Source organism: Lynx canadensis, chromosome B4 (genome assembly GCF_007474595.2).
Source record: "Lynx canadensis isolate LIC74 chromosome B4, mLynCan4.pri.v2, whole genome shotgun sequence".
NCBI classification, from domain to species: Eukaryota; Metazoa; Chordata; class Mammalia; order Carnivora; family Felidae; genus Lynx; species Lynx canadensis.
Window position 1 is genome coordinate 141222152 of NC_044309.1, and position 27996 is coordinate 141250147.

Below are 27996 nucleotides of genomic sequence, written 5' to 3' on the forward strand. Positions count from 1 at the left end.
CACTTGTGGGAGGTTGCTATGTGGCAGCTGCCTCCACCTGGACCACGCAGGTGAAGCACCTTCCTAACTGCCCTCCCCCATTCCCAACCCCTCCCCTCCCCCCCCCCCCACCGCAGCAGAGACCCCCATCGAGGAGTTTACACCCACGCCAGCCTTCCCTGCGCTCCAGTATCTTGAGTCGGTGGATGTGGAGGGTGTGGCCTGGAGGGCCGGGCTGCGCACAGGAGACTTCCTCATCGAGGTGAGGCTTGTCCTTACCTGTGCAGCCAGGTGGGGTGCTGACCTCTGAGCCCCAAGGAGGACACACTTGGAACACCCCCACCACCCGTCTGTCCCAGGTGAACGGGGTGAACGTGGTGAAGGTCGGGCACAAGCAGGTGGTGGCTCTGATCCGCCAGGGCGGGAACCGCCTCGTCATGAAGGTTGTGTCTGTGACGAGGAAGCCAGAAGAAGACGGGGCTCGGCGCAGAGGTGAGGGGCCGGGCTTCAGGCCTCTGTGCTCAGACCTTCCCCTCTGGCTCCTGACCTGAGACCTTTGACCCCAGGCTCACTTTCCTCTGCCCACGCCCTGACCCCAGACTGTGGAGGTCAGATGCCTAAACCTAGGTGAAATACCCACGTTCATGGCCTGGGTGGCTTCCCAATCCCTGATGTTAGCCCACCAACCCTGGCCCCCAGCCTCTGACCTCTGACCCCTGACCCCAGGGTGCCCCTCCTCAGATCCCCACCCCCTCCTTCCCGGCGTCCCCCCAGCCCCTGGCGTGGAAGAGCCCTCCTCCCGACACTGCCAGCAGCTGCCTGGAGGCCGGGGTTGCCATAGCAACTGTGAGGTTGACGCTGCCGCCGCTTTATTGTCGGAGGGAAGGGGGAGGCGGCACCTGAGGGAAGAGGAAAAGCGTCTTCTCCCCGCGACGTCGCGGCACAGCCTGGGCCCAGGAGGCTTTGCCAGCTTGGGCCGGCCCAGCCCAGATCCTGGCTCTGCTGCCCACACCCTGGTCCCCCGAGGGGCAGCGGCCTCCAGGGCCTGGGGTGGGGGGGCCCTGGAGCAGCAGGAGCCCAGCCTGCCGGGAGACCCCTCCCAGCCCCCACCTCATGGCTCTGGTGCCCCCTTGCTCAGCCCTCGGAGCCTACAGGGTGGGCATTCAGGTGGGAGCTGGCCAGCACCGTGACCCCCATTGGGGCCCTTGACCACCTACCTCCTGAGGCCCCAACTACCCCGGCCCCGCTGGGCCCTCAGCAACCCCCTGAGCTCCCAGCGCCATGAAGAAGTTTGCATCCAGCCGCAGCCTGAACAAGATCCTGGCGCAGTGCGACTCATCCTCACGGGAGTACGAGGAGATCCAGGCGGTGGAGCGCAAGTGGCACCTGCACCTGGCCACGCCGCGCTGCCTGCTGCTGGACAGGAGGTCCAAGGCCTCCCTCTTCTTTGCAGCCCCGCCGCCCCCCAAGAGGGCTCCCAGCACCACGCTGACCCTGCGCTCCAAGTCCATGACGGCTGAACTTGAGGAACTTGGTGAGCAGTGGGGGGTGGACGGCAGGCAGACAGTCCAGGGTGGGAGGCCAGGCAGAGTGAGCTGGGGCCAAAGCCAGGTAGAGAGAGGGGAGCGGAAGGACAGACGGACGGATGTATGAATAGGTCAAAGATAAATGGGTGGGTGCTGGAGTGGTGGGGAGGGGTACAACACATGGATGGCATGAGGGCTGGATATAGACAGTGGGCCAACCGGGACTGATAGGGTGCAGGGCCTGGCCTCCCAGTGTGTTTGCATGCATGTGCACCTGCTGCCTCTGGCTCTGTGTACTTCCAGTGTGACTTCTCTCCTCCATTTCATCCAGGTGAGGGAAGAGCAGAAGTTAGGGGACCTAGGCTCTGCCGTGGCTCTGCTGACACTAGCTCTCTGATCTTTGTGCTTATTTTGCCCTCCTAACACCTGTTCACTCGTCAGTTAAGCATGGGTTACAGCAAGCTGCTGACCTCATGGGGCTGTGTGAACATCACTAGTATGATGGTGGGACAGGCCCTCGTAAGCTGCAAGAGGCAGATAAGAGTACGTCAGGGCTTTGGTATGGCATGTTGTGAGCACGATCCTGGGATGACCCCCAATAGCTTCGTTGTAGGGCATGTCTTGAAATATGTGACGGTTAATAGCCTCAGCATAGGCGTGTCCAGATATACATGACTGTGTCCTGACATATGTGGCAGTTAATAATGGGCATATCCCAATATACATGACCCAGTTCTAGTCCCAGACTTTTCTATGGCTCTAGCCATAGAAGGAATGCTGACTCTGGTCCTAGGCTGAGTTCTGAGATAGTCCTGTCTACAGGAAAGGCCCTGATCCTGGTTCTAGACTGATCCCCAACCTTGGCTTCAGGCTTTGTTCATTCCCAGCTATAGAAGGAACACTTACCTGGGTCTGAAAATTGTTCCTGATCTTACAAATAGAGTGACCTCTGACCTTGTCCTGGCCACAGGTTGAGCTACCCCCTCCTTTCAGGCAAACACTCTTGACTGCAGTGTCATTTAGTGTGGACTTCAGCCACCAAGATAGGTCAGGCTGACATGGTCATACTTTTCTTCCCCATAAATATTCTGAAGAAAGTAAAAGCCAAAAGGATATAGCCAACTCAAGACAAAGGAAATTTCCCAGACCTCAAGAATGAAAAGAGAAGTCAGTTAAGTGAGAGGAAGCTGATGATGCTTCCATAGTCCATGAGGGCTTGGGACAGTGTTATAGACCCTAATGGCAGGGGATAGGGTTCTGTTGCTCCCACAAAGCCAAGAGATGAGGCTGTGGACCCATGAGAAGTGGGAAAACTAGAAGCAAGCCCAGGAACCAGCATTAGCATCAGAAGAACTAGAAATCAAAGAATATGAAAGAGGCAAAATAAGGTGTTTAAATACAAAGTTTAAGGAAACTAACAGAACTCATAAGGAACAGGACAGTACAAAAAAAAAACAAAAACAAAAACAAAAAAAACAACAACAAAAAAAACAAAACCAAAAAGAAAAAACCCAAAAACCAAAAACCAAAAGATGAATAAACAGATTTTAAAAGATCCCTAAAGAACTGTTATGGAAACAAAAGGTATAGTCACTGAGATTAAAAAATCCATGACTAGGATAAACAAGTGTACTAGATTCAGCTGAAGAAAGAAACGGTGAATTAGAAGATAATTCTGAGGAAATTATCCCAAGTGCAGCACAGAAAGATAGGGATATGGAAAATATCCCTAGAGATAAGAGATGATGGAGAACAAATGAGAAAATCCCAGTCTAATGAGAGTCCCAGAGGGAAAGATTAAAATGGGGAAGAGGCAATATTTAAAGAGTACATGGCTAAGAATATTCAGAAATTGAATAAGGACATGAAATTCCATTTTGAAGAAATATAAACCCCAAGCAAGGAAATAACAAATCTACATCTAGAGCCGTCATAGTAAAACTTCACAACACCATAGACAAGAAAAATCTTAAATACCAGAGAAAGGAGCTGGATGACATAGAAAGGAACAATGGTTAGACTGACAGCAGACTTCTCATCAGCAATAGTAGATGCTAGAAGACAATGGAACAATAACTACAGTCTTGAATTAAAATGCCTTTCCACCTAGAATTCTGTCCCCAACTAAACCCACTCATTGAAGAGTGAGGCAGAGAAGCTGGCAGACTTTTGGCCCCAGGGTCACAAAGGTCCAAGACTAGTTATGGGGGAGCTGATCTGTCATACTGATTGAGAATGGAAACTGATTGACAAACCAGTACCCGTAGGCACCTGGGTCCGGCTGGACTCCAGACCAAGGCTTTGGTGGGTGGGTCCCAGGAGTCTCCTTCCAGAGGCTGTCACATAGCCATGATGAACTGCATGTTCAGAAGGGACCCTCCTAGTTCTGCATGAAGAGGTGCATAGGCAGCCCGAGATCTGTAATCCAGGGGCCAGGGGACTGAGCTCTGCGGAAACAGAAGAATTGCCTTCTGCTTTATGGGATGCTTCTGTCTAAAGAAGCTCCTTCCTCTCTGCTGTGATCCGGGGCCCTCCTGCTGCTGTGTGACAGGGTCGTTCCGTACACCCTTGTCTTTCAGAGGTGTTCTCTCTTGCTGCCTCAGGTCAGCATTGTTTCCACCATTTTTTTCCTGAGCAGAGTCTGGGGGAGGACAAAGGGACAGCTTAGCACAGAGCCTCCATGCACATTGCTGAGTGAGGGCGGGCTCACAGCTTATGTTGAAGCTGGACCTAGACTCTATGTAGCTCCATTCAGAGAGGGAGAAGCTACTCCTGCCTCCAGAGGACAGCTGTCGGGGGAAACCAGACTGCTTGCTTACTTTCTGTAGGTTTGAGGAGGCCAGGCCAGCATCAGGGTTTCCCTAGGTACCTAAGGGGTCATCCCATGATTCAGTGTTTGTGCTTTTATAAGATAGAAATAAGACCTGTAGGCTCATTGGCAGCATAAATATGTCAGTTCTCTGTCACACTGTTAAGAACTGATAGAACCTGTTAGGATGCTGTGGTCTATTGAGAAGACGGCCTGAACACCTGGGAAGAAAGGAAAGTGTGAGGCCGCAGAAAAAGCAGGTGGCAAGGGTGGGGACTCACGCCCATATGGCTCCTTGCTCCTTGGTGGGTGTGGGGGAGAAGCAAGGTCATGCAGGAGGGAGAGGAGGTAAAGAGCATACTGTGGGGGATGGTAGTGGCAGTGTCCAGAAAATGAAGGCCCGAGGTGACTGGCGGAAATGGGGTTGAGAGGAAGAGGTTGGGGTAGGAGCCCTCCTCCCAAAGCAGGTGGTGGGAGGAGACGGAAGGGTGGGGCACTCCCAGTGCCCTTCAGCATGGTCAGTGGTCACCACATGTCCGTCTGCCTGAACCAATAATGAGCCGGCTGCACAGAGCAGTGGAGACTCAGGCCAGGGAGGGCCTTGGTGGGTCTAAACCTCTCCTATTTCTCTGCCTTCCTGTGAGAAATCTGGGGCTTTTGGGTCCCTTTTTCTTTCGTGATGGGAATGTTAGAGCAAGTGCCGTGCTTGAGTGTGATATCTGATTAGCCGTGGTCTGGCAAACACATTGACCTGCTCTTTGATACTGTACGGAATACTCAAGGGTGACCACTGCAACTGTTAGTGGCCTCTGAACTTTTTTTTTGGGGGCGGGGGTTGCCTTTTTTCTGAACAAACATTTGATTGAACTGAGTATGATTAAGTTGTGTGTGGACATCTCCACACGTGTGTGCATGCCTGTGTGTGCATAAGTGCAATTATGCATTATGTGTGAGTGGAGGTGCATGGATGTGTATGTGTGTGTGCATGTGCATGTGTATGCATACACACAAGCATGTATACCTGCTTGTGGTTGTTTCCACCTTGAGTTTCAAGCTGGGTACCAACTTGGCATTTGGGCACGTTTGCCACTTGGGGTCTGATAGGGAGGGTTAGGCCAGGGTTGTACAGGACCTGGGAGGTCCCGGTTGTTGGAAGGGGTGGGAGTTGGAAGGGGGCCCAGATGCCGATGGATGAAGCCTGCCTCTTACCCCTGTGCTCTGTTTCTTGATTGCAAGCCTCCATTCGGAGAAGGAAAGGGGGTGAGTCATCTGCTGTGTCCCCATGCCCCCAGCTTTGTTTGACCCTGTCCAGGGAAGTGCTGATGTGTGAAGAGGCTCCATGTCAAGTCAGGGTGCTCTGGAAGCCTGGGCTGTACCTTCCTGTCGGCCTTCTCCCTGGGGATCTGGTGGGGGTGCAGTAGAGGGAGCTGGGGAAGGATGGATGGGGGGGTCCGGGGGTGTGGCTCTGTGGGGGTGTGACAGTGAGGCACAGCCATGGGCTTTGGGGGCTCAGGTGAGTGTCGGGGCAGCCTAGTGAGGCAGAGCTGGGAAAGCCTCCCGGTGGAGGCCACACCACTTGCCACGTTCTGGAGCTGGGTAGGGGGAAGGTTCAGAGGGCTCAGCTGTGGGTCTCCTCAGGGAGCATGGTGACTGGGCCAGTGTGGGCAAGAGTGTTGGGTGCTCAGCTCTGGCCCATTTGTTTCTTTCTGCCTGTTTTCTGGGGGCTCCTTGTGCCTGGTGTGTGGGTCCCATTTCTGTGCTGATCTGTTGTGGGGTCTAGTCCGGTGCTGATAGTCCCTTCAGAACAGGAGTCTAGGCCCCACAGCATTGGGGAGGGAGCTTGGAGCTCCTCTGCCCAACATAGCCCAGGCTGTTGACTTCACCACCCCCTGCTCCTCCCATCAGGCCTCACCTGTTTGTTTGAGGCTCCTTCCTGTATGTTCTGTGTGTCCAGCCTGGCTGCAAAGAATGTAGCTTCCATGGTGGGGGGGACAGAGTCTGAGGTCCAGCACCTGGTGAGATCTCGGGGCCTGGCCTCTGCCAGTCTTCTCCATCTCTCAAGTGGACGGGAGACTCTTTCTGCTGAATAGGAGTCAGAGCCAGAGGGAAGCCTGAGGTGGCTTTGTGGCCCCAGGCCTGTGCGTTTGCCCATTTGTCCGTGTGCCTGGTGCCCACCCATCCCTCACTCTGGGATCCACAGGGCCTTCCCTGTGCTGGGGGCACACCAACACCATCTGTCTGGGCCCAGGCTCTCCAGCATGGCCTGTGGTCCGGCCCTCAGAGCTCTCCTGTTGACCCTTGCCCTAATCTCAGGTGAAGTGCTTTCCTTGGTGTCTTTTCAGGTATTAAAACTGGGTGTCCCCTAGGGACGCCTTTCTTCACTCTATGAGGCAGACACAAGCTACTTCTGGAATATTTTGGTTCTGTCCTAAGATCATTAGCGGAGCTCCCAGGGTGCCATGCTGTGGCCTGTGCACTTCTTCCAGTTGTAGGGGAGGTGACGGGTGATTCCTCACCCCTGGGGCCCATCATACCTGCTTGGGTTCTGGCTGTTTAAACAGCTGCACATCGAGCTGTGTCGCCAGCACATGTGGAATCTTGATAACCAGTGTGTGTGAGGCTGATGGGAATGTGCGGTTCCCAGTGCCCCAGACCTGGTTCCTAGAGGGCTTCATTTTCTTTTTTGAGTATCTAAATAATTCTTAAAATAATTTAAGAATATATTTTCTAATAACGGTGGGGATTGGTGTCAACCTCACCAGCTGTTAGTTCGGAGAATTCTTGATTCTTTCTCTTTTGGAAATAGTTCTTGCCTGGCCCCAGCACCATCACCTTACCTCCAGCAGTATTTGCTTTGCTAACTTCATGTGCACTCTGCTTCTGGTCTCTGGGATTGAGTTCTTCTGGAGCTAGAGATGCAGCTTCTAAACCCGCAGCTCGGGTGAGCACATGCTCACTTTTTACTTCACTCATGTCTTTATGTCTGAGGTTTCCGGAAAATGTGGTTGTTAAGTCTGACCCCTAACTTATTGAATCTATGATCTGGAGCACTCAGATCTCTCAGATATTCAGTTTCTTTTTGGGTAAAATGAGGGCGGTATCAGTATCTTCTTTGTGTGGTTGTGAGGAATGAGAGGAGAAGGCTCATCAGAAGCTCTTTTCACTGAAAATCACCAAGGACTGAACGCAGGGTGGTGATGGTGGTTTCAGCTTCCAAAGGGGGATTATTTGCTTCATTACAAAAACAAAGAAGATGAGCCCTCTAACGAGCCCTTCCTGGTGTGCACCTGGGCCCAGGTACCAGTGGCGCTGGGAGCTACACCCAGGACCGGTAAGCTAGTCTGTAGAGGGAGCACGCTCTGGTGAGTTGTAACATTTGCTGAGCTCCTGTGTTACTCAGGGCCCAGGCTGGACACTCAGGGCAGGCGGGAGATGGTACTGGCTCCTTCCTCCTGAGAGCTCACGGGCTCTCTGGGGAGAGAAGGCACACCGTGTGTGTTCAGTGCTTCCCCTGAGCCAGGCAGGGCAGCACTTGTCGCGTGTAGACACGGACAGTAGGTGCAGACAGTAGACACTGAAGCAGCCACCATTTTCGGGCTGTTTTATCAGATAAGGAAACTGAGTCACAGAGAGGTTAAGTCAGGACAGAGGTGGTACGCGATGTGGGTCTGGTCCGGGTTGGGTGCCGGCCAGCTCTGACTTCTTTCTCCGTGGCAGTTGCCGAGTGGGTTGCAGAGGCAGAGCCAGGAGGTGCTGGTGGGAGGTGTTGGGGCTGACTGTGTCCTCTGACAACAGGCACTTGGAGAGCGAAAGCCCGGGCGTGACCAGACACATGGCCCTCTAGGGTGGCACGGGCCCTGAGGGCTTGGGGATTCAGAGCCTGAGTGACGAGTGGGGCGAGGTCAGCGTGGCAGCCATGTGGGCACGGGAGCTGCCCCCAACTCCTGCTGCAGCCCACATCCGGCCCCGAGTGGACCACAGCTGCCAGTTCTCAGACACATGCGTTTAACACAATTTCCAAGTCATGTTGATAATCAAAAACACCACTTTAAAAAGTACTAAACAGCTTTAATAAAAACAAGCAAACAAAGCTTTTCTTTATGATGGATTTGAAAAGAATGCTGCCTGAGGCCTCCTGGTGCCTTTCTCCCTTCTAGGGCCTCGTTCACACATCAGCTCCCCACCCCTCCCACCCCCCATCTTCCTTACCCTCCTCTCAAGGGGCCCGTGGAAGCCCCTTCAGCACCATCAGCACCTCCCACCCAGGGTGGGGCTGCTTTTCCAGGAAGGGAGGTTCTTCGGCCTGCTCATCTGCCTGGAGCCATATTTTTAGGTCCCTAGCCTGGGACTGTGAGTTCTGTTTTCAGGCAGTGTCCCCTGTTCATTCATTCGTAGCTCATTCACACCTTCCATGGGCACCTGCTGCACACCAGGGTCTGTCCTAGGGCTGAGGTCCACCAGAGGCAGCTTAGCTTTTGGTGCAGCAGCTGCAGACAGATGAGTAGTGCCAGGTGTTGAGGAGAAAAGGGACAGGGCCAAGGGCAACAAATTCAGGAAGACTTGAAACTCCAAACAGTGCTGTCCCTGTCCTGGTCCTCTCCCGAATGGTCAGTCAGGCTTTTCCTGGAGTGGGCTCCGAAGGGTGACCTGGACCACCCTTGGAGGACAGAGCGGCCAGGCGGGAGTGGGACTCAGATGGGATGCATGTTACTCGGCTTCTGGCCCCCGGCCTCAGGTCTGGAAGAAGGGACATCAGGCGGGCAGGGCTCAGTGGCTCCGTTAACATCAGGAGGACTCAGCATGGGGTGCACGAGGGTGGAGCAGGTTCAGGGTCCAGGTGGTTGAGATGGTGCCTCCCTTGGCTGTGCAGAGAAGCTGGATGAGATCCTGGCAGCCGCCACGGAGCCCACGCTGAGGCCAGACATCGCGGACGCTGACTCCAGAGCTGCCACTGTCAAACAGCGGCCCACGAGTCGGAGGATCACACCTGCTGAGATCAGTGTAAGCCACCCCAGCAGCTGGGGGGGGGGGCATGGGGAGGGGAGAAGGCAGGGAGGGGCGCGGGGGTCAGAGCTCCATGTCCCCTACTGTGCGTTTGTGCATTTTTCTGGGGTGGGAGTCCGTCATTTGGACCCTCCTCTCCAGGGGTGAGGGTGAAGGACCCCATGGCTTCTCCTCACACACGTGGGGAAATCTTGTCCTCCCAGAATGGCCACAGTTTAACAAATGCTGAGTGCTCACTCTTGGCCCTGGGTCCCAGTGCCTCCTGCATAGCCACACCCAGGACCACCTAGAGCACCCCAGCCCTGTTGAGGGTACAATGCAGTGTCTCTGCACCCCGCCCCCCGACTCCTCTCACTTGGCATCTTCTGGGCTACTCCCCCAGCCTTGTCCATGTCAACCCTACCCAATACTCTGTGCCCAGGCCCCCACTGGCTATGCCCCTGCTCTCTTGAGTCTCTGCGCCTGGGTCTGAGTCTTGGGTGAGGCCCCACCAGTGCCAGCACCATTGTGATTAGTGTGTGGGGTGTTTGATCTCAGGCTTAGAAGGATGGCTGGGGCTGGATGGAGACCTGGGACCCCCAGTGCCCTAGAGCCTCCTTCTAACCCCCCAACTCCAACAGTCTTTATTTGAGCGCCAGGGCCTTCCAGGCCCAGAGAAGCTGCCCGGCTCCCTGCGGAAGGGGATTCCACGGACCAAGTCTGTAGGTACGGCTGGGCTGGGGGTTGCATGGGGCTGGGGTGGATGTGGGGCTGGAGGACCCTGTCTCTCCCAGCCCTCCAGTTGGGGTTTTAAGGTTTCCTTAAGGTTTCCTCTGAGAACCCCATCTCCCTGGTCATAGCCCAGGAATCTCATTTGTTTGTGGACACATGTGGGATCCGTCCTTTCCCCAAATCCAGACAAACTGCCAAGAGAGACCCTTGAGGCTTCCTCACTCCACCCACCACTTCCTCTCCATTGTGTCCCATCCCTGCTCTGGTCCACTATTGCCCCCCCATCCGCTCCTCCCCGTCCAGTCTGCGCCCCCGACATTCCTCCCCGTCCAGTCTGCGTCCTTCCATCCGCCCCTCCCCGTCCAGTCTGCGCCCCCGACATTCCTCCCCGTCCAGTCTGTGCCCCTCCATCCGCTCCTCCCCGTCCAGTCTGTGCCCCTCCATCCGCTCCTCCCCGTCCAGTCTACACCCCCCACACTCCTCCCCGTCCAGGCTGCGCCCCCATCCGCTCCTCCCCGTCCAGTCTGCGCCCCCCCATCTGCTCCTCCCTGTCCAGTCTGCGGCCCCCCACACTCCTCCCCGTCCAGTCTGTGCCCCCCCGTCCGCTCCTCCCCGTCCAGTCTGTGCCCCCGACATTCCTCCCCGTCCGGGCTGCGCCCCCATCCGCTCCTCCCCGTCCAGGTTGCCCCCCCATCCGCCTCTCACCGTCCAGTCTGCGCCCCCGATATTCCTCCCCGTCCAGTCTGTGTCCTTCCATCCGCTCCTCCCTGTCCAGTCTGTGCCCTCCACACTCCTCCCCGTCCAGTCTGCGCCCCCAACATTCCTCCCCGTCCAGTCTGTGCCCCGCCATCCACTCCCCGTCCAGGCTGCGCCCCCATCCGCTCCTCCCCGTCCAGTCTGCGCCCCCGACATTCCTCCCCGTCCAGTCTGCACCCCCCCCATCCACTCCTCCCCGTCCAGTCTGTGCCCCTCCATCCGCTCCTCCCCTTCCAGTCTGTGCCCGCCATCCACTCTTCCCCGTCCAGTCTGTGCCCCCCACACTCCTCCCCGTCCAGTCTGCGCCCCCCCACACTCCTCCCCGTCCAGTCTGTGCCCCTCCATCCGCTCCTCCCCATCCAGTCTGCGCCCCCCACACTCCTCCCTGTCCAGTCTGTGTCCCCCCATCTGCTCCTCCCTGTCCAGTCTGTGCCCCCCACACTCTTCCCTGTCCAATCTGCACCCCCCACACTCCTCCCCATCCAGTCTGTGACCCCCATATGCTCCTCGCCGTCCAGTCTGTGCCCCCTCACCTGCTCCTCCCCGTCCAGTCTGCGTCCTTCCATCCGCCCCTCCCCGTCCAGTCTGCGCCCCCCGACACTCCTCCCCATCCAGTCTGTGCCCCGCCATCCACTCCTCCCCATCCAGTCTGTGCCCCCCCATATTCCTCCCCATCCATTCTGCATCCCTCCATCCGCTCCTCCCTGTCCAGTCTGTGCCCCCCACACTCCTCCCCGTCCAGTCTGTGCCCCACCATCTGCTCTTCCCTGTCCAGTCTGTGCCCCCCATCCGCTCCTCCCTGTCCAGTCTGTGCCCCCCACACTCCTCCCCGTCCAGTCTGTGCCCCACCATCTGCTCTTCCCTGTCCAGTCTGTGCCCCCCATCTGCTCATCCCCGTCCAGTCTGCGCCCCCCACACTCCTCCCCATCCAGTCTGTGCCCCCCACCAGGTATTGCTCTGTATCTCTCTTTTCCTTCACAGCCAGTCTTCTCCAGAAGTCACTTGCAGTTGCTGTCTCTGTCCTCATCTGCTCCTCAGCTTGGGGCAGCGTAGCTCTGTCCACACCTAAAACTGACTTTGCTGCCACCAGGGTCACCAGTGGTTTGCAGGGCATTCCTTCCAGCAGACACATGACCAGCCCTTCTCTTGTTGACCTCAACTGGCATTTGATTTTTCTGCTCACCTCCCCAGAGCTTTAGGACATTTCCTGGTTCTTTCCTCTGTTCTCAGGCTGTACCTGTTCAGGACAAGATGTAAACCTAAAAAAGACCTCCACACCAAATGTGGGTCCTCTCAAGGCTGTGTTCTTAGCCTCTGTGCCTTCTGTACCTGTCTCTTTGGGGCCTCATCATGCCTCACACTCGCTGTCACGCCTCTCATGTAGCCATCTCTCTCGACCCCAGACTGGGGCATCTCACAAGCTCCACTCACTGCCCTTCCTTCTAGACATGTAGTCCCCCCTCACCTGCCCACTTCTCCATCCATTCCTTCACAGACCTGCCCACTTGTCCATCCAGCGGTCTGCATACACTGCAGCTCCCCCATCATCTGTTCATCATCAGAGTAAACACCACAGTGTTTATGCACACTGGTTCATTTCATACTTACAGTAACCCTGTTGAGGTAATACTATTAGTACCTCTGTATTACAGGTAAGGAAACTAAGGTAAAGAGGTAAAGTGACTTGCCCAAGGTCTTACCTTGTCTTCTGGTAAGACATCATGCCAGCCATCTGCCCAGACCTGCCCAAAGGGGGCTTTCTGCAGAGCAGATACCACCCCATATCCCTCCAGTTCACCCGTGGTGGGCTCTTCATTGCCTTGGGGCCTTGGGGACCAGTCTCAGCCTTCTCCTACTTCATCTGGGGGCATTTGTCTCCATTTCCTTCTTACCTGGGTGTACCAACACTCGCTATTCTGCACCTGGCCTCAGTCTGCCTGGATGGCCTGTCGCTCAGCCCAGCCCAGTCCCAGGACTGACCACCACAGGTCCAGATCTCAGTGCCTTCCCTGCAGGATGTGAGCCTCTTGGTGGGTATTCCTCCTGGACCCTCCTGTGCTCATTCTGTGAGTGAGTGAGAGGGGTTCATCTTCAGGCTCCTTGCCCTGGCCTGCTGCCCATCACCAACGTGAGTGTTGGTCAAGGTGTCAGATTCCCAGAGTCCCCCACCCACCCTTGTCCTGGGCACATGATTCAGTCCTGGAAACCTCAGCGTCCTGGTCCATAAACTTGAGTCCCATCTAGTACTTGCCTCCAAGTCTACGATGTGGCTCACCCAGTGGGCTGTACTCAGAGGCTGAGTATAGGCATCAACCACTGATACTGTTCCTAGATGCAGGTCCTGAATCTTGAGGCTGGAACACAGTGTTTGAGAAATGTTTGCTACTCTTCATTGGACAGAGGTCCCCACCCCACCTTGGGTGGTATCAGAACAGATTCCCCACTTCATCCCAGGCAAGTGACTTATCTTCACCCTAAGTTAGAATTTGGCATGCCAAATCTCCTGCGTCTTCTAGGAGCACAAGCTTTTCCCCATGTAGTTTGTCTCATAAGATAAGTTGTGCAGCGGGGAGGAGGCCCCAAAAGAACCTGGCACAAATCTTGTGTCCAGCCATGGGGGTGGAAGGCAGACCTAAAAATGATGATGATGATGATGATGATGATGATGATGATGATGATGATCTCGGCCTCCTTCCTGGGATGCTTCTAGGTGCTCAGCCCCATGCTGTAGGCTTTAAATGGCTCCAGCTGTGGCAGCCCCACAACAGGGGCCAGCATTTCGCTTGAGATTAGGAAACTGACCTGCTAAGAGATTAAGTAATGTCAGACAGTAACTTCCAATGCTAGAATTCAAGCCACACGAAAGCCCACCTTTGCTGTGCCCGGGGTGAAGAGCTGTCATGCAGGACAAGATGTAGATCGTGCAGTGTGGGAGGCCTGGGGAGACCACCTTGGCTAAAGGAGGAGGTGGTTGGGAACAGGCAATCTGCATTGTAGTGAGTTTGTAAAAATGCGAGCAAGTACAGGGTGAAGCCGAGTGTAGATTCCCAAGGCACTCCACCAGAGACCTGTGCGTATCAACATGGAGGAAACATTCATCCACTGTCCTCCGGTTGGGCCGTCGAACACTTGCAGCCTAACTGAACATGCGTATGGTACAAGTGTCCATATTGTGCCCACAAGGACACTTGGGAGATCTTGCCAGGCTCTAGCCAGGCAGCAGGACAATGAGGGCCCTGAGCATCCCAGTCCTGCTCTTGCACAGACCCTAACTCGGGCAGCAGAGCGGGTTTCATTTTAAGCCTGTGTTGCCCATGAGAGAATTGAGATTCAGGGGGGCCCAGGGCCCGGCCTGGGGCCACACAGCCCATAGGGAGTACAACTGACACATGGGTCAGGTGCTTAGTCTACAATTCCACTTTAGCTCTTCCTCCTTCCCTTCCACCCTCCCTCACTGAAGTTCAGCCTTTGAGGTTATAGCAGTGACCGGGCAGTGTGTCCAGTCCAGTCCACTTGGGTCTCTGGGATGGAGCCTCTCAGGGCTTGTCTTTTCACAAACACCTTCTCACCTGGGCGCCAGCCTTCTCTCTGCCAGATGCATGGCTCAGCTGGCCACAGTCCTGCTGCCCCTGTGACTACAGTCCGTGCATCACTCCTACTCTGGGAGAGCGTCCCCCTAATTTCTGACCATCTCTCTTCTTCCCGTCTCTGGTTGCCACCAGGGAACTCCCGGTGACACCTGCTTGTTCCATTGCTGCAATGTGGCCTCACTCAGTCTTGGATGGAAGCCATGCACCAGCCGCCCCTACCTCTTCTGTGCAGTTGTCTTCACCACTCCACGTGGGGGGATGTGTAGGGGCTGCCCCGATTCTCCCTGGGTGTCTTCTTTGGGCCCTCTCAGTGTGATGGGGCTTGGGCAGGTCTTGGCCCGAACCCAAGACTTTGGGTCCTTTCACAGTCTGTTGGTGGGGCCCTCCTCTGCCTTATATCTGAAAGAATACCTCTCCCCAAGTCTTTCTAAGAGCCCCCTCCCCCCAACTCAACACTGGGCTTGGGGTGCAGAGCTGGCATCCAGGGAGGAGCCCAGACTAGGGGCCTCGCTCAGATCTCCTGCTCTGGGCTTCCCTGTCCCCTTTTCTCTCAGACCCCAGCCTCCGTGCCCTTCTTGACCCCGTCCTCCCCGGCTGGGTATCGCTTCCCGCCAATTTCTAAGGGGGTGGCTTCGCAGTCCTTGCATCTGGGGCCATGGCTGCCCTCAGGTGGAGTCAGGGCAGGGCTGGCCCCTGCACAGGGCCGGCGCCGGGGTCTCACCAGGGCCCTTCTGTCCGCAGGGGAGGATGAAAAGCTGGCGTCCCTGCTGGAGGGGCGCTTTCCGCGCAGCACGTCCATGCAAGATACGGTGCGTGAGGGCCGTGGCATCCCGCCCCCGCCGCAGACCGCACCGCCGCCCCCACCCGCTCCCTACTACTTCGACTCCGGGCCGCCCCCCGCCTTCTCACCGCCACCCCCTCCAGGCCGCGCCTACGACACAGTGCGCTCCAGCTTCAAGCCCGGCCTGGAGGCGCGCCTGGGCGCTGGGGCCGCGGGCCTGTACGATTCTGGCGCGCCCCTGGGTCCGCTGCCCTACCCGGAGCGGCAGAAGCGTGCGCGCTCCATGATCATCCTTCAGGACTCGGCGCCGGAGGCGGGCGACACCCCCCGGCCTCCTCCGGCGGCCACCCCACCGGAGCGTCCAAAGCGACGGCCGCGGCCGCCGGGCCCCGACAGTCCCTACGCCAACCTGGGCGCTTTCAGCGCCAGCATCTTCGCGCCGTCCAAGCCTCAGCGCCGCAAGAGCCCGCTGGTGAAGCAGCTGCAGGTGGAAGACGCTCAGGAGCGCGCAGCCCTGGCAGTGGGCAGCCCTGGCCCGGGTGGCGGCAGCTTCGCCCGGGAGCCCTCCCCGACGCACCGTGGGCCTCGGCCAAGCGGCCTTGACTACGGCCCTGGGGAAAGCCCCGGCCTCGCGTTCGGGGGCCCAGGCCCGGGCAAGGACCGGCGGCTGGAGGAGCGGCGCCGCTCAACCGTGTTCCTGTCGGTGGGAGCCATCGAGGGCAGCACACCTAGCACAGACCTGCCCTCCCTGCAGCCCTCCCGCTCCATCGATGAGCGCCTGCTGGGGGCTGGCGCCGCCACCACCACAACCGGCCGAGACCTGCTCCTGCCCTCCCCCGTCTCTGCTCTGAAGCCATTGGTCAGCGGCCCGAGCCTTGGGCCTTCAGGCTCCACCTTCATCCACCCACTCACTGGCAAACCCCTGGACCCCAGCTCGCCCCTGGCCCTCGCCCTGGCAGCTCGAGAACGTGCTCTGGCCTCCCAGGCGCCCTCCCGGTCCCCCACGCCTGTGCACAGCCCTGACGCTGACCGCCCTGGGCCTCTGTTCGTGGATGTACAGGCCCGCGACTCTGAGCGAGGGGCGCTGGCCTCCCCAGCCTTCTCCCCAAGAAGCCCCGCCTGGGTTCCTGTGCCTGCTCGGAGGGAGCCGGAGAAAGCACCCCGGGAGGAGCGCAAGTCGCCAGAGGACAAGAAGTCCATGATCCTCAGCGTCCTGGACACATCCCTGCAGCGGCCGGCCGGCCTCATCGTCGTGCACGCCACCAGCAATGGTCAGGAGCCCAGCGGGCTGGGGGCTGAAGAGGAGCGCCCGGGCACCCCGGAGCTGGCCCCCGCCCCCGCACAGTCAGCAGTGGTGGCAGAGCCCCTGGCGAGCCCCCGGGCTCAGCCCCCTGGCAGCACGGCTCCGACAGACCCCGGGCCGGGCCAGGGCAGCTCCGAGGAGGAGCCAGAGCTGGTGTTCGCCGTGAACTTGCCGCCCGCCCAGCTGTCCTCCAGCGATGAGGAGACCAGGGAGGAGCTGGCCCGCATTGGGCTGGTGCCGCCTCCCGAAGAGTTTGCCAACGGGGTCCTGCTGGCCACCCCACTTCCTGGCCCAGGTCCCTCACCCACCGTGGTGCCAGGCCCGGCCTCAGGGAAGCCGAGCAGCGAGCCGCCTCCTGCCCCTGAGTCTGCAGCTGACTCAGGGGTGGAGGAGGCTGACACGCGCAGCTCCAGCGACCCCCACCTGGAGACCACAAGCACTATCTCCACGGTGTCCAGCATGTCCACCCTGAGCTCGGAGAGTGGGGAGCTCACCGACACCCACACCTCCTTCGCCGATGGACACACTTTTCTACTCGAGAAGCCACCAGTGCCTCCCAAGCCCAAGCTCAAGTCCCCGCTGGGGAAGGGGCCGGTGACCTTCAGGGACCCGCTGCTGAAGCAGTCCTCGGACAGTGAGCTCATGGCCCAGCAGCATGCCGCCTCTGCCGGGCTGGCCTCCGCTGCCGGACCTGCTCGCCCTCGCTACCTCTTCCAGAGAAGGTCCAAGCTGTGGGGGGACCCCGTGGAGAGCCGGGGACTCCCAGGGCCTGAAGATGACAAACCAACTGTGATCAGTGAGCTCAGCTCTCGCCTGCAGCAGCTCAACAAAGACACACGCTCCTTGGGGGAAGAGCCGGTTGGTGGCCTGGGCGGCCTGCTGGACCCTGCCAAGAAGTCGCCCATCGCGGCAGCTCGGTGAGCAGGGCAGTGTGGGGAGGGTCCTGTCCCGTGTCCATGGCCCCCCCCCCCCACCCACCCTGTGTTTTCCCTCTTGTCTGTCCACCATCGGAGGTTTCCTCCATTCCCCTCCCCAGTCCATTCTATCCCACCCCTTACCTGTCCGTGGCATGCCTCTCTGTCCACTTGTGTCCTTTGTCTGCCCTTGCTTTGTCTGTGTGAGACAAGTCTCATTCAGGGATCTGAAATCTTGGGGCCGCTGTTCTCTCCATCCTGTTGGTGCTAGGAGTGGGGGCTGGGCACCCATCAGAGACCCAGCGGGGCCGAGCACCTCCACAGCCCTCCTGGAGACGCCCTGCCTCGGCGGGGGGGGGGGGGGGGGGCGGGGAGGTTCTTGTGGGCTCTCACTCTTTTGCTCCCGACCAAAGCTGCCTCTCCTGTTACGGGTTGTTCTGTGCTCCATCCTGGAGTTGCAACCCGCTCCCCTCCCCCCACTGTTCAGCTTCGCTGTGAGCCTGTGGGCCCCCAACCCCATCCTCCCTGTGGCCACATGGCTGGTGCCACCTTTCCTGTAGCTGCCTCCTGCCTTGCTTCCTTTTGAGGCTTAGAGTACACAGACTCCTTTTCCTTTTGGGACGCACCAGCAGCTCCCTGTGTTCTGCCCCAGAAAAATTTGTCTCTCTGCTCTGCCTCAGAGCCCCTTAAACACAGACTGCAGTGCATTTTCAAAGTGCATTAAGAAGCCATTCTTAGGGGGAAGTCACAGCATCCCTCCATACTCCATCTGCCCTCTCGCCTTCTCTGTACCTTCCCTGTTCCTCTGTCTGTCTGCTCGTCCCACCTCTTGCCCAGGGTGAGGACTTGAAGAGGCCACGTTGTGCCCTGGAAATGGGGGTGGGGGTTGCTGAGCAAGGGGCTGGGGTGCTGCTCTGGTAGAGCTGCCAGAGCCTCTGGGCTGGTCCCTTGGATATTTCCTTGAGGACCCCATTCCCGAGGCTTTGCTCCTGAAGGGGTCCCCCTTGGGCCTGTGGGCTCCATGGATGTTGGTGGGAGAGCTGGTTCCTGCCCACTGGTGCTGGTCTGAGGCAGCTCTGGTAACCCCCTGGCTGGCCCTTGTCTGCCCTTTTCAAGCTGCCTTTGCCTTCTGTACCCCTTTAGGCCCTCCTCCCTCTTCTGGCTTTGTCGGGGGGGGGGGTGGGGTGTGAGGTGCCACTGCCTGGCCTCCTTCTTGCTCCCTGAAGACCAGCCTATTGGGCCCTTTCCTGTCAGCCTTGGAAGGTACAGCTCACAAAGTGAGGGATTCGATCTTATTCACAAGGGCTTGTCTGATTTACCTTCTTCCAGTTAAGGGTTCAAAAGATATGTGGGGGCTTGGGAAGCTCACGGTGCCTCCCCTAAGTGGTCCAGGAATATTGTCCTTCAGCTCCTGTCATCTCAGGGGCTCGCTTTGGGGCCCTCTCCCCTTTTGGCCTCTTCCAACTCCCAGCTGAATGTGAAAGCCCTCTTTCCAGCAGGGCAATGCCAAAGGTACCCTGAGAGTGGGCGTTATGGGCATGGCCAGGGTATCCATTTGGGATGAGTAGCCCAGGTCCTGGGCCTCTGCAGGACCTAACCCCGGGGGACGGGGGGTTCCCTGACCCACCCTCGACCAGCCCCTATCTTCATTTCTGCTTCTCCTCCCTTGCCAGTCCCTCTGTTCTCTATGTCCTTTGGTCCCAGTGAAAATTAAAGCCATTTAAAGTGGGAAGCACAGTTCCTGATACAGTGCAGGCCCTCAATAAACGTTTGCTCAACAGACGAAAGAACTAAGCTAAATGTAAGCACTGTCTTTTGTGACCTGTAATCTAGGGAGGGGGCTTAGGATAAATATCACTGAAGGACAGACACATGATTCAGATGCACTGGTTGTTGGACCCCATGATCAGGCTCAGGCGAGCCTGGGTCTTGTCATTTGCTCTGCTGGCTCCCATGGGGTGGCTGGGCACCCTGAGCATTTCTCCTCTGTCAGGGTAAAGGTCTCTTGTCCCATGGCTCTGGGTTGTGCCAGGACCCTGTGTTTGTGTTCTGATTTGGACATGGGATGGGGCAGGGCAAGACCCACAGGTGCCAGCTTTGCACCCCACCTACCCCACAGGTGCACTGGAAAGGGAGCCTCTTTGACTTGGCACTTTTTGCAAAAGTCCAGCCTCTGATTGGCTTCACATGGGTCCCCTGCTTTCCCCTGGATGAATCAGCAGGGTCAGGGATGCTGTAAGGCCTCCATTGGCCAGGCCTGAGTCCTGTGCTCTCCTGGGAGCTGGGGCACGGGGCCAGCCCACCTAGCAAACAGGTGCTGAGAGTGAGGGAGGGTGGGTCTCCAGAGGAAAATCAGCTGCTGTTACGGGGGTCCAGATGCTGGAAAACCTAAAACAACACAAGTCCCTTGTGACATGTTCTCACCAATGTCGGCAGTTTCTTCATTCCCTGGCATCAGCTTGGGGTCAGAGGGCCCTGGATATCAAGTCTCAGCTAGTTGCACCTGAGCTCTGTAGTCTTGGACGAGCCACTGTGAACTTCAGTCCCTCCCCTGTGAGATGGTGACGGTGACACCCTGAAGCACCAAGCTCAGGGCTGCAGCATGGTGGGTTCTCATGAAGTGGGCACTCAGCCAGGTCCTTCGTGGGAAATAAAAGGGCCGGATATTGCACTAGAAAATGCCAGGTCATATTATTTCACTTCTACAGCCATTCTCTCAGATGGATAACAGCATACTCTCCATTTTCCAGACAATAAAACTAAGGTTCTAAAGAGGTCTATTGCAGCTGGTAAGTGGTGGTATCTGTCTGGCCCCAAGCCCCACTCTCTGTTCACTGTACTCTGGGGGCTGTGTCGTTAAGCCCCTTCTGGTGACGGATGCTGGGTTTCTGTGCGGTAGCCTCTCACACAGAAATGCGCACCTGTTCACTGGGTAGACTGACACCGTTATCTATCAATTGCGTATATCACAAATAGCACGTGTATTCTGAAATCGCTTATCCTCGAGTCCTCGCAGCGCTACCTCATCAGCCCAGCTACACGGAGCCATCCCTCTGCCCTGCCTTCCTATTCCCACTTCCCTCTGCACCCCCTTCTCTCGTTCACACTTCCTTTGGCCCTCTCTGCTTCCCCTCACTCCTCAGATCTGGGTGAAACCACAGTCCCCAGTGGCGTGGACCCCACTGCCCACTCTTGGCTTCTGGCCAGAGGCAGGGGGCTGAGCGGAGGATTCAGTGAGCGTGTGGAGTCGGCCCCTCCGTGTGGCTGGCAGGAGCTGTGGTGCCCGCCAGGGCTGCTGGGCAGCTCTCGTTTGCAGCTCACTGTGGCTGGAACCTAGCACTCCTCTCTCATTTAGTGATGAACTGCTAGTGATACGGTCTCTAAGAGAAACGTTCAAAGTGCGGGAAGTTCTGGTGTCTGGGTGGGGCTCTTTCCTTCCCGGGGCCATTCTTGGCAGAGGCCCCAGAGTAATTGCCTTGGCCACCTGGAGGGACCTCTGGCTTTTTGCGACATTGATCCTAGACTATTCATCCGCTCTATGCTTCTAGCTTCGGGTCTAGCCCTCGTATAGACAGGACGTCCATCTTCTCAGAGCCCCACCATGGTCTTTGAGGCTCACATCTGTACCCAACTCCACTCGCCTTCGGATCGGAATCCCACATGTCGTCTGAAGTCCATGGTGTCTCTGAGCACCGCAGAAACACTCAGCTCTGCTGTGGCTTTCAGTTTTACATCTGTCTGACCCTCACCTCTGGTTTCATAGAAGAAAGTTCATGGTGAAATAGCTGTGGAAATACAAAGTGAAAGGGGTGTCTTTCCTGCATCTTCTTAGCCCCTTTGATGTGCTTTGCGCCATGGCCTCGAACCTGTCAGGTCTCAGCTTCTCTGGCAGATCGTTAGTAAGTGTCTTGCAGAAGACGCACATTCCTTATGATGGGGTAGACACCCTGCTCTGGTGACTTTCTGTGGACCCCGTTCTACTAACATGTTTGGCTGGGATCTGGATACCACCTTGTGTCACCGCAGGTATCTCAAGGCCGGTGGGGCTTCTTCTGAAACCTGGGCTGACACTTGTGGTGTGACGGCCGACGCAAGAGCACTGGGGCCAGGATGTGCTTTGTCCTTGCAGGCCACACGAAACCGGGTCACATGCTTCAGGAGCCCTGAACTATGCTGGGGGAGCAGGAAGTGCTCACAGATGAGGGGATGTAGAGGCATTTGGAGGGTGCTGAGGTTGGGCGGTGAGAAGGCGAAAGGCTGGAGACGCCCTGAGCGGAGAGTGCGCTTTGAAGCTTATGAGTCTGTATCCAGTTTTGCCCTGCTGTTGAGGGTTCTGTCCCTGAGTGGAGCTCCCAGACTGCAAAAGCCCACAAGGCCTAGACCTGCCCTGCATGAGTGCACTGGCAGAAGGCCCAAGACAGAGGCCAGGACCAGAGCTTGGGCTTTTCCTTGTCTGTTGGTGCCAATGGGCCAACAGGCAGTCGAGCCTGGGAGGGACACGTCCCGTTATTTTTGTTGGCTGACATTTAGCTTTGTCAGTGAGGAAGTGAGGTGAGAGGTGCTGAGTGAAAATGTCTGGACCCTGAGGTGGCCGGGAGGGTGAGGATAAGGGCCTGGGTTAGTGCTGGGAGCCCTCCATGAAAAGGAGGAGGAGCTGAGGGTGGCTCCCGGTCCCTGGTGTGGGGAGGACTGGGGGAAGGGAGAGCACGTTTGGAGGCCCCAGTAGAGGTCTGGAGCTCAGGAGAGCCTGGGCTCACATGTAGCATTCTTGGGCACGTCAGCCGTAGCCAAGGGTGGGAGTGGACTACCTGGCCCAGGAGAAAGTGTGTGTGCCGAGAGGAGAACCCACAAAACCCATCTAGGAAGGAAGGGGTCCTGCCACAGCCTGGGTAACTGCAGGGGTGTGGGGCAAGGGGCAAGGGGCGAGGCCAGACCCCAGTGGCTGAGGAATCACCAGGCAGCAAGACAGTAGCAGATTCAGACGTGGTGGAAGAGACGTCCGGGGCCACGGAGCCTTGCGGAGCCATCTGGAGGAGGATGCTGACGGCATTCAGGGGTGCCCGGTGAGGTACCGCTCGTTAGGGGGCGGGTGGCCCAGAAGCCCTTTGGGAGGCTGGCGGGTGCTGTGATGTGGCCACACCGTGGCTGGGGCCCGGCTGGGGCGGCGTCAGTTGAGAGTGGCGATGGACGGTGACGGCTGTGCCGCAGTGGCGTGGAGACTTGGCTGTGGACGCTGCTGGGGTTCCTGCTCAGGGGACGACGTGGGCGGTTCCCTGCTCCCCTGGAGGAAGGGAGGAGGGGCAAGCACTTGGGCCGTGGGTACCCTTGGCCACTCCCTGCTGTGTCCTGGGGCCTTGGGAGGCCACAGACTTCCTTATGCTCTTCTTGTAGGCCTCCTGCCATGTCCACCATGGTTTGGGCATCCTTAGGACTGGCTCTCTCCCCACTTCCCCACCCAGTGCAATACGGCTCTTCATTCCCTCACTCATGGCACCTCCTGGCATCAGCCGCATTTTCTCCGGCAGGTGCCCATCTCCTGGCACCCACCACCTCTCCTCAGGAGGTCTGCCTGGGTGCTGCTAGAGCCTGCCTCACCCCTCTGACAGGAAGGAGCGCTTCGGCACTGGCCAGAAGGGCGTCCTGGAGCCCAGACCCTGCTCTGGGCTCAGGCCAGGCATCTCCACTGCACTCCCCAGCACCCGTCCAGTTCTCTCTGCCTTCACAGCTTGGCTGTGGTCCTGCCAACTTGTCAATATGCTTCTGTCACACCGGAGACCCTGGGCACACCCACATGGTTCCACTGAAACTTAACCCTCCGGGTAGGGCTGAGCAGGATCCCCTCCTGAGACACGAGGTCCTCAGGCCTGGGTCGCTGTGTGAGAGTCGTGGTGGAGCTCTACTGGGACCATCCCCTCCGCACCTTACCCTGCACTGCAGCCCCCACCCTAGCATTTCCCTAGCAGTCACCGCCACCTGGGCACCCACCACCCCCTTGCAACATCCCCTTGGGTACCCTCCCTCTCTCCTTCACTGCCGACCCACTTTGCCCCAAAGCCCAGGTGGTGCCAGGAAGATCAGGTGTGGTGGGAGCAGGGAGGGTTTCTTCTGGCTGGTGCCTGTTCCCTGAGCCCACCCCAGGTGTCCTTAGAGCCCCTCGCCATGGGGGGTAGGGCAGAGGGAGGCCTGGTTTCAGGAGGCTCTGCTGTGGGTCTGAGCACTGGGGGGAGGCAGCGGGGAGAGCAGCTGAGGGGAGAAAGCCGGTGGAAAGTGATGGAAGCTGGAAACTGGAACTGAGGTCAAGCGGGAGGGACAGACAGAACTGGATCTTTAGGGAGAGGCTGGTCTTGCCCAGGTGGGAGATGAGAAGACAAAGCCTGCACGGAGGGGCGGAAGGACGCCCAGTGTGCCCTGTGCGGTGCGAGACTGGCACCAGTCAGGATAGCGCAGAGGTGGATGGGGGCACCCAGAGGAGGCTCCTCAGCCTGGCAGGGGCAGGGGCAGGGGCAGGGAGGGGGTATGGCAGCTGCAGAGGCCAGTCAGGCCGCAGAGAGTATAAGGGGACATGAAGTGTCACCCAAGTGCCAGGTGTCTGCCGAGCACTTGCCACACAGTGTCCCAAGGAAAGCCTGTGGAGGTCACACAGGCAGACCCGGAACCCACCCAGATCTGCCCACGTGTGGCCTGCAGGTCCCTTTCCCCAGCAGCCCCAGATTTGCTCTCTCCCATTGTACCTGACTGAGTTCCTCCCCCAGTGGGTGTCTGGCCAGGGAGACCTGTACCTGGCTGCCATACTGTAGCTGTGACTGTGGGCCATGTGCCTGCTGTGTGGGCCTGGGCTGCTAACACTCTTTCTCATTGCTCTCTCCTGCCCATCTGCATGTGGCTGCTCTGTCTAGCTGCGCGGTGGTCCCGAGCGCCGGCTGTGTAAGTGAGCATGCCCATCCCATGCCTCTCACTGTCCATAGCTGCACCTGGTCACCCTGGTCTCTGCTCTGCTTGGCTTCGTGAGGCTTCTGTGCCACCGACAGCCCCCTGAGGCTTCCCCCGGGTGCAACTGGGGATAGGGACCGAAAGGAGGGGGTGGGGAGGGGAGTGGGTTTTCTCTGGAGGTGCCCCCAGGTAGGCCTCCCACCATGGCCATGCTGGAGAGGGGCTGCAGGTCTGGGGGTCCTGTCAGGTGATGTTGGGAAGAGAGGCATCATTTGTGTGTGTGTGTGTATGTGTGTGCGTGTGTGTGTGCACACGTGTGCTGCTGTGTCCCTGTCACGAGCAGGCTGCTGCCATTCCTGCCGCTGCTGCTGCATGTCTGTGACGCGTGTGGGTGCCGTCCTGTGCAGGGAGGCCGACTGTCATGGGTGTGTCGCTGCCTGACACCTGCACATGCTGCTGCTCTGTGTGGGCATGAGCGCTGTCTGGTGTCTGTCTCTGACTCATGGACTTGGTCAGTCTGTGCAGCCACCAGCCTTCATCACGACTCAGCCGTCCCTGAAGCCTGCCCAGGTTTCTCTGGGTCTCCTCAGGAGAGCAGAGCTGTGTGTGGGAGTGGGGAGAGGTACTGCCAGTCTTACTGTCCAGGACACGGGCGGATGGGGCAGTGCCCAGAGCCTGTGTCGGAGGCTGTCAGGGATGGGGCAGTCGGCCCTTTGCCACGAGAGGCTCTTTCCTCTGGTGGGCTGCTCTTGGATCCCCATGGAGGGAAGGGGCCCTCTGTTTTTACTCTTTATGTTCCATTCAGTTTAGGCCCCTTCTCTCCCGGCAGGGCCCTGGCTCTGACCCTGGGGGCCAGACAGAGGGGCCCTATCGTGACCACAGGACCCCACCCTTCTTTCTTCCTGTGGCCCTAAGGCTACCCCCACCCCAGCCCCAGTACCCACCCGACCTGCGTCCTCCTGGCCACTGGCCCCTCTCCCCTCTGCCTGCCCCCACATCTCCTGGCGCCCCTCACCTGGCCTTGACCCCCTCTCCCTCCGCAGGCTCTTCAGCAGCCTCGGTGAGCTGAGCTCCATCTCAGCGCAGCGCAGCCCTGGGGGCCCGGGCGGCGGGGCCTCCTACCCGGTGCGGCCCGGCGGCCGCTACCCCGTGGCGCGGCGCGCCCCGAGCCCAGTGAAGCCCGCGTCGCTGGAGCGGGTGGAGGGGCTGGGGGCGGGCGCGGGGGGCGCGGGGCGGCCCTTCGGCCTCACGCCTCCCACCATCCTCAAGTCGTCCAGCCTCTCCATCCCGCACGAGCCGAAGGAGGTGCGCTTTGTGGTGCGCAGCGTGAGCGCACGCAGCCGCTCGCCCTCGCCGTCGCCGCTGCCCTCGCCAGCGCCTGGCCCCGGCCCCGGGGCCCCCGGCCCGCGCCGGCCCTTCCAACAAAAGCCGCTGCAGCTGTGGAGCAAGTTCGACGTGGGCGACTGGCTGGAGAGCATCCACTTGGGCGAGCACCGCGACCGCTTCGAGGACCACGAAATCGAGGGCGCGCACCTGCCGGCGCTCACCAAGGACGACTTCGTGGAGCTGGGCGTCACGCGCGTGGGCCACCGCATGAACATTGAGCGCGCGCTCAGGCAGCTGGACGGCAGCTGACGCCCCCTCCCCACGTCCCAGCCGCGCCCTGCCGGCAGGGCCCCCCACCCCCACCCCCGGGCCGCGGGCTCGGCCTGCCCCCCACAAAGGCGCCCGGGCCAGGAATGTTGCATGAATCGTCCTGTTTGCTGTTGCTCGGAGACTTGCCCTGTACATTGCTTAGTGCCCTCCCCGGCCGGCGAGTCCCACCCAGCACACGGTCAGGAAGGGCGAGGGCCAGGGAGGCTGGAGCGGGAGAGGGTTGGGGGTGGGGTGCTCCGGCCTGACCATCTCCCGCACAGCTCCTGGTGGCTACTCTCCCAGAGGGGGGGACCTAGTCCAGCATGCGAGGTCAGGACACACCTTGGTGACTCGGGGGGAGGGGGGAGACTTGGGGTTCTCGGTTGGGGGCCTAGGAGCCCCCCCCTGTTTTGCATATTTTAATCCACTCTATATTTGGAACGAGAAAAGGAACAAATATCTCTGTCCTTAATAGCTTCCCTTCCCCTCCCCTACAGCCCCCCCCCCCCCCCCCACTGGTTCCGCTGCTGCTGCCCAGTCTTCCATCTCTGGCCCCTCACTGCCACTGCCACCCCACATGGGGCGGGGGACGCTCCAGCTGGTCTGGGGTTGGCCAGGGTCCTAGTAGCCCGCCCTGGGGCCCCAGCTCGGCCCTCTCCCCTCGCTGAGCTATAGTGTGCCCCACCGACCCTTCAGGTGCTGCGTGGAGGAGGGGCGGCAGGCAGCGAGTCCTGCTGGGCACTAGCCAGGTCAGGTGGCCTGGGAGACCATTGCCCTGGGGAGGGGCAGGGCCCTGGCATCCGCCCCAGCCAAGTCCCTCACAGGGTCCCTTCCCAGGAGGGGTCTAGCCTCCTCCCCACACTGTTGGGCAACCACAGCAGAGAAGCCTCCCTGCCTCAGACCCCAAAGTCTCCTGTTCCTGCCCTGTGTGTGTGTGTGTGCGCGCACGCACGTGCGAGTGTGTGAAACTCTGGGTGCGGCTGAGTGCGTCGGAGCCCTGTGTGTGCCTGACTGGAGTGTGGTCCCAACGGGCCACTCTGGACTAGTGTGGGGGCTTCAGCAGTGTGCACAGGGTGCATGTATGGGTGTGTCCCTGTGAAAGCACCCCATTTCCACTTCCAAAGAAAGTCAGAGGCACCCTAGGACCTGCTGTTTGCCCAGCCCGTCCTTCCAGAGCCTCGTCTAGCCTGAGCGGGCCTCCTTGGTGAGGCTCTGCTGCTTGGACAGGCTCCCAAGAGCCCTTGGAGGCAGTGCCCCGCCCCCCACTGGGCTTCTGGGGAGGGGGGATCATAGAGGACCCCTAGAGTCAGGCCACCGCAAGCCCTGGGGAGAGGCAAAGACCCCAGAGGGCACCCCAGCCCCCCTTACTGTGACTCCTCACACTCAGCAATGACCTGTGGGGTGGGGGGCCCTGGGACGTTTTTAAACCTAGGGTTTGGAGTCTGGACTAAGCTCCATCCACGTCACTCACAAGTTTCTGTTTATATTTCTAGCTTTTTTTAATAAAAAAAAAAAACAGAAAACTGAAGTTTTCACAGCCCAGGGGCCTGGCACGCCGGTCTGTGCCCGCCTGCCCCGCCCTGGCCCACCGGCCCCATTCCCTGGGCAGAGTCACACCCAGTAACCCTCTCACCGACAGACCAGGTCACACACAGCAGCAGTCACTGTAACAGACTGCCACATACACCCTCAGTCTCACACTCACCTGTGGGTTTTTGGTTCCGTTCAATTTGGGTTTTTAACTTTACAGGGTCAGTCCCGCTTCACCCCTCCTTTTGTATGGAGTTCCATCCGGGGGATTTCACCCCTGCTCCAGTCCTGAGGCCTCCTGACCCTGACGTTGTGATACACCCCACAGAGATCTATGTTTCTTATATTATTATTATTGATAATAATTATTATAATATTATTATGTAATAAATTTATAAGAAATGAAGCCGTCTCTCAGTCGCCTGTTTGAGGAGGTATTGGGAGCACAAACTGCTGTCCCCTGAATGGGACGAACCTCAGCCTTGACACGAGCATTCGGCCACATGCACTGGTGACTCTCAGCCCTGT

General features: G+C 58.6%; 1 protein-coding gene across 2 annotated transcripts in view; it reads left to right on the forward strand.

The window, feature by feature from the left end:
• SHANK3 (SH3 and multiple ankyrin repeat domains 3) overlaps window positions 1-27390 on the forward strand; it is a 50108-nt gene extending 22718 nt beyond the window's left edge. The window contains exons 15-22 of one of the 2 annotated variants that reach the window (XM_030321023.2): window positions 117-241; window positions 339-471; window positions 1433-1513; window positions 5551-5574; window positions 9185-9315; window positions 9939-10023; window positions 15117-17376; window positions 25347-27390. In XM_030321023.2, coding sequence (XP_030176883.2) covers window positions 117-241; window positions 339-471; window positions 1433-1513; window positions 5551-5574; window positions 9185-9315; window positions 9939-10023; window positions 15117-17376; window positions 25347-25938 — 3431 coding nt within the window. In that variant the 3' untranslated portion in view covers window positions 25939-27390. Of the gene's footprint in view, window positions 1-116; window positions 242-338; window positions 472-1432; window positions 1514-5550; window positions 5575-9184; window positions 9316-9938; window positions 10024-15116; window positions 17377-24269; window positions 25313-25346 lie in introns of those variants that run through there. The other variant, XM_030321024.2, reaches the window with a different exon arrangement.
• The last annotated feature ends 606 nt before the right edge of the window (window positions 27391-27996 follow it).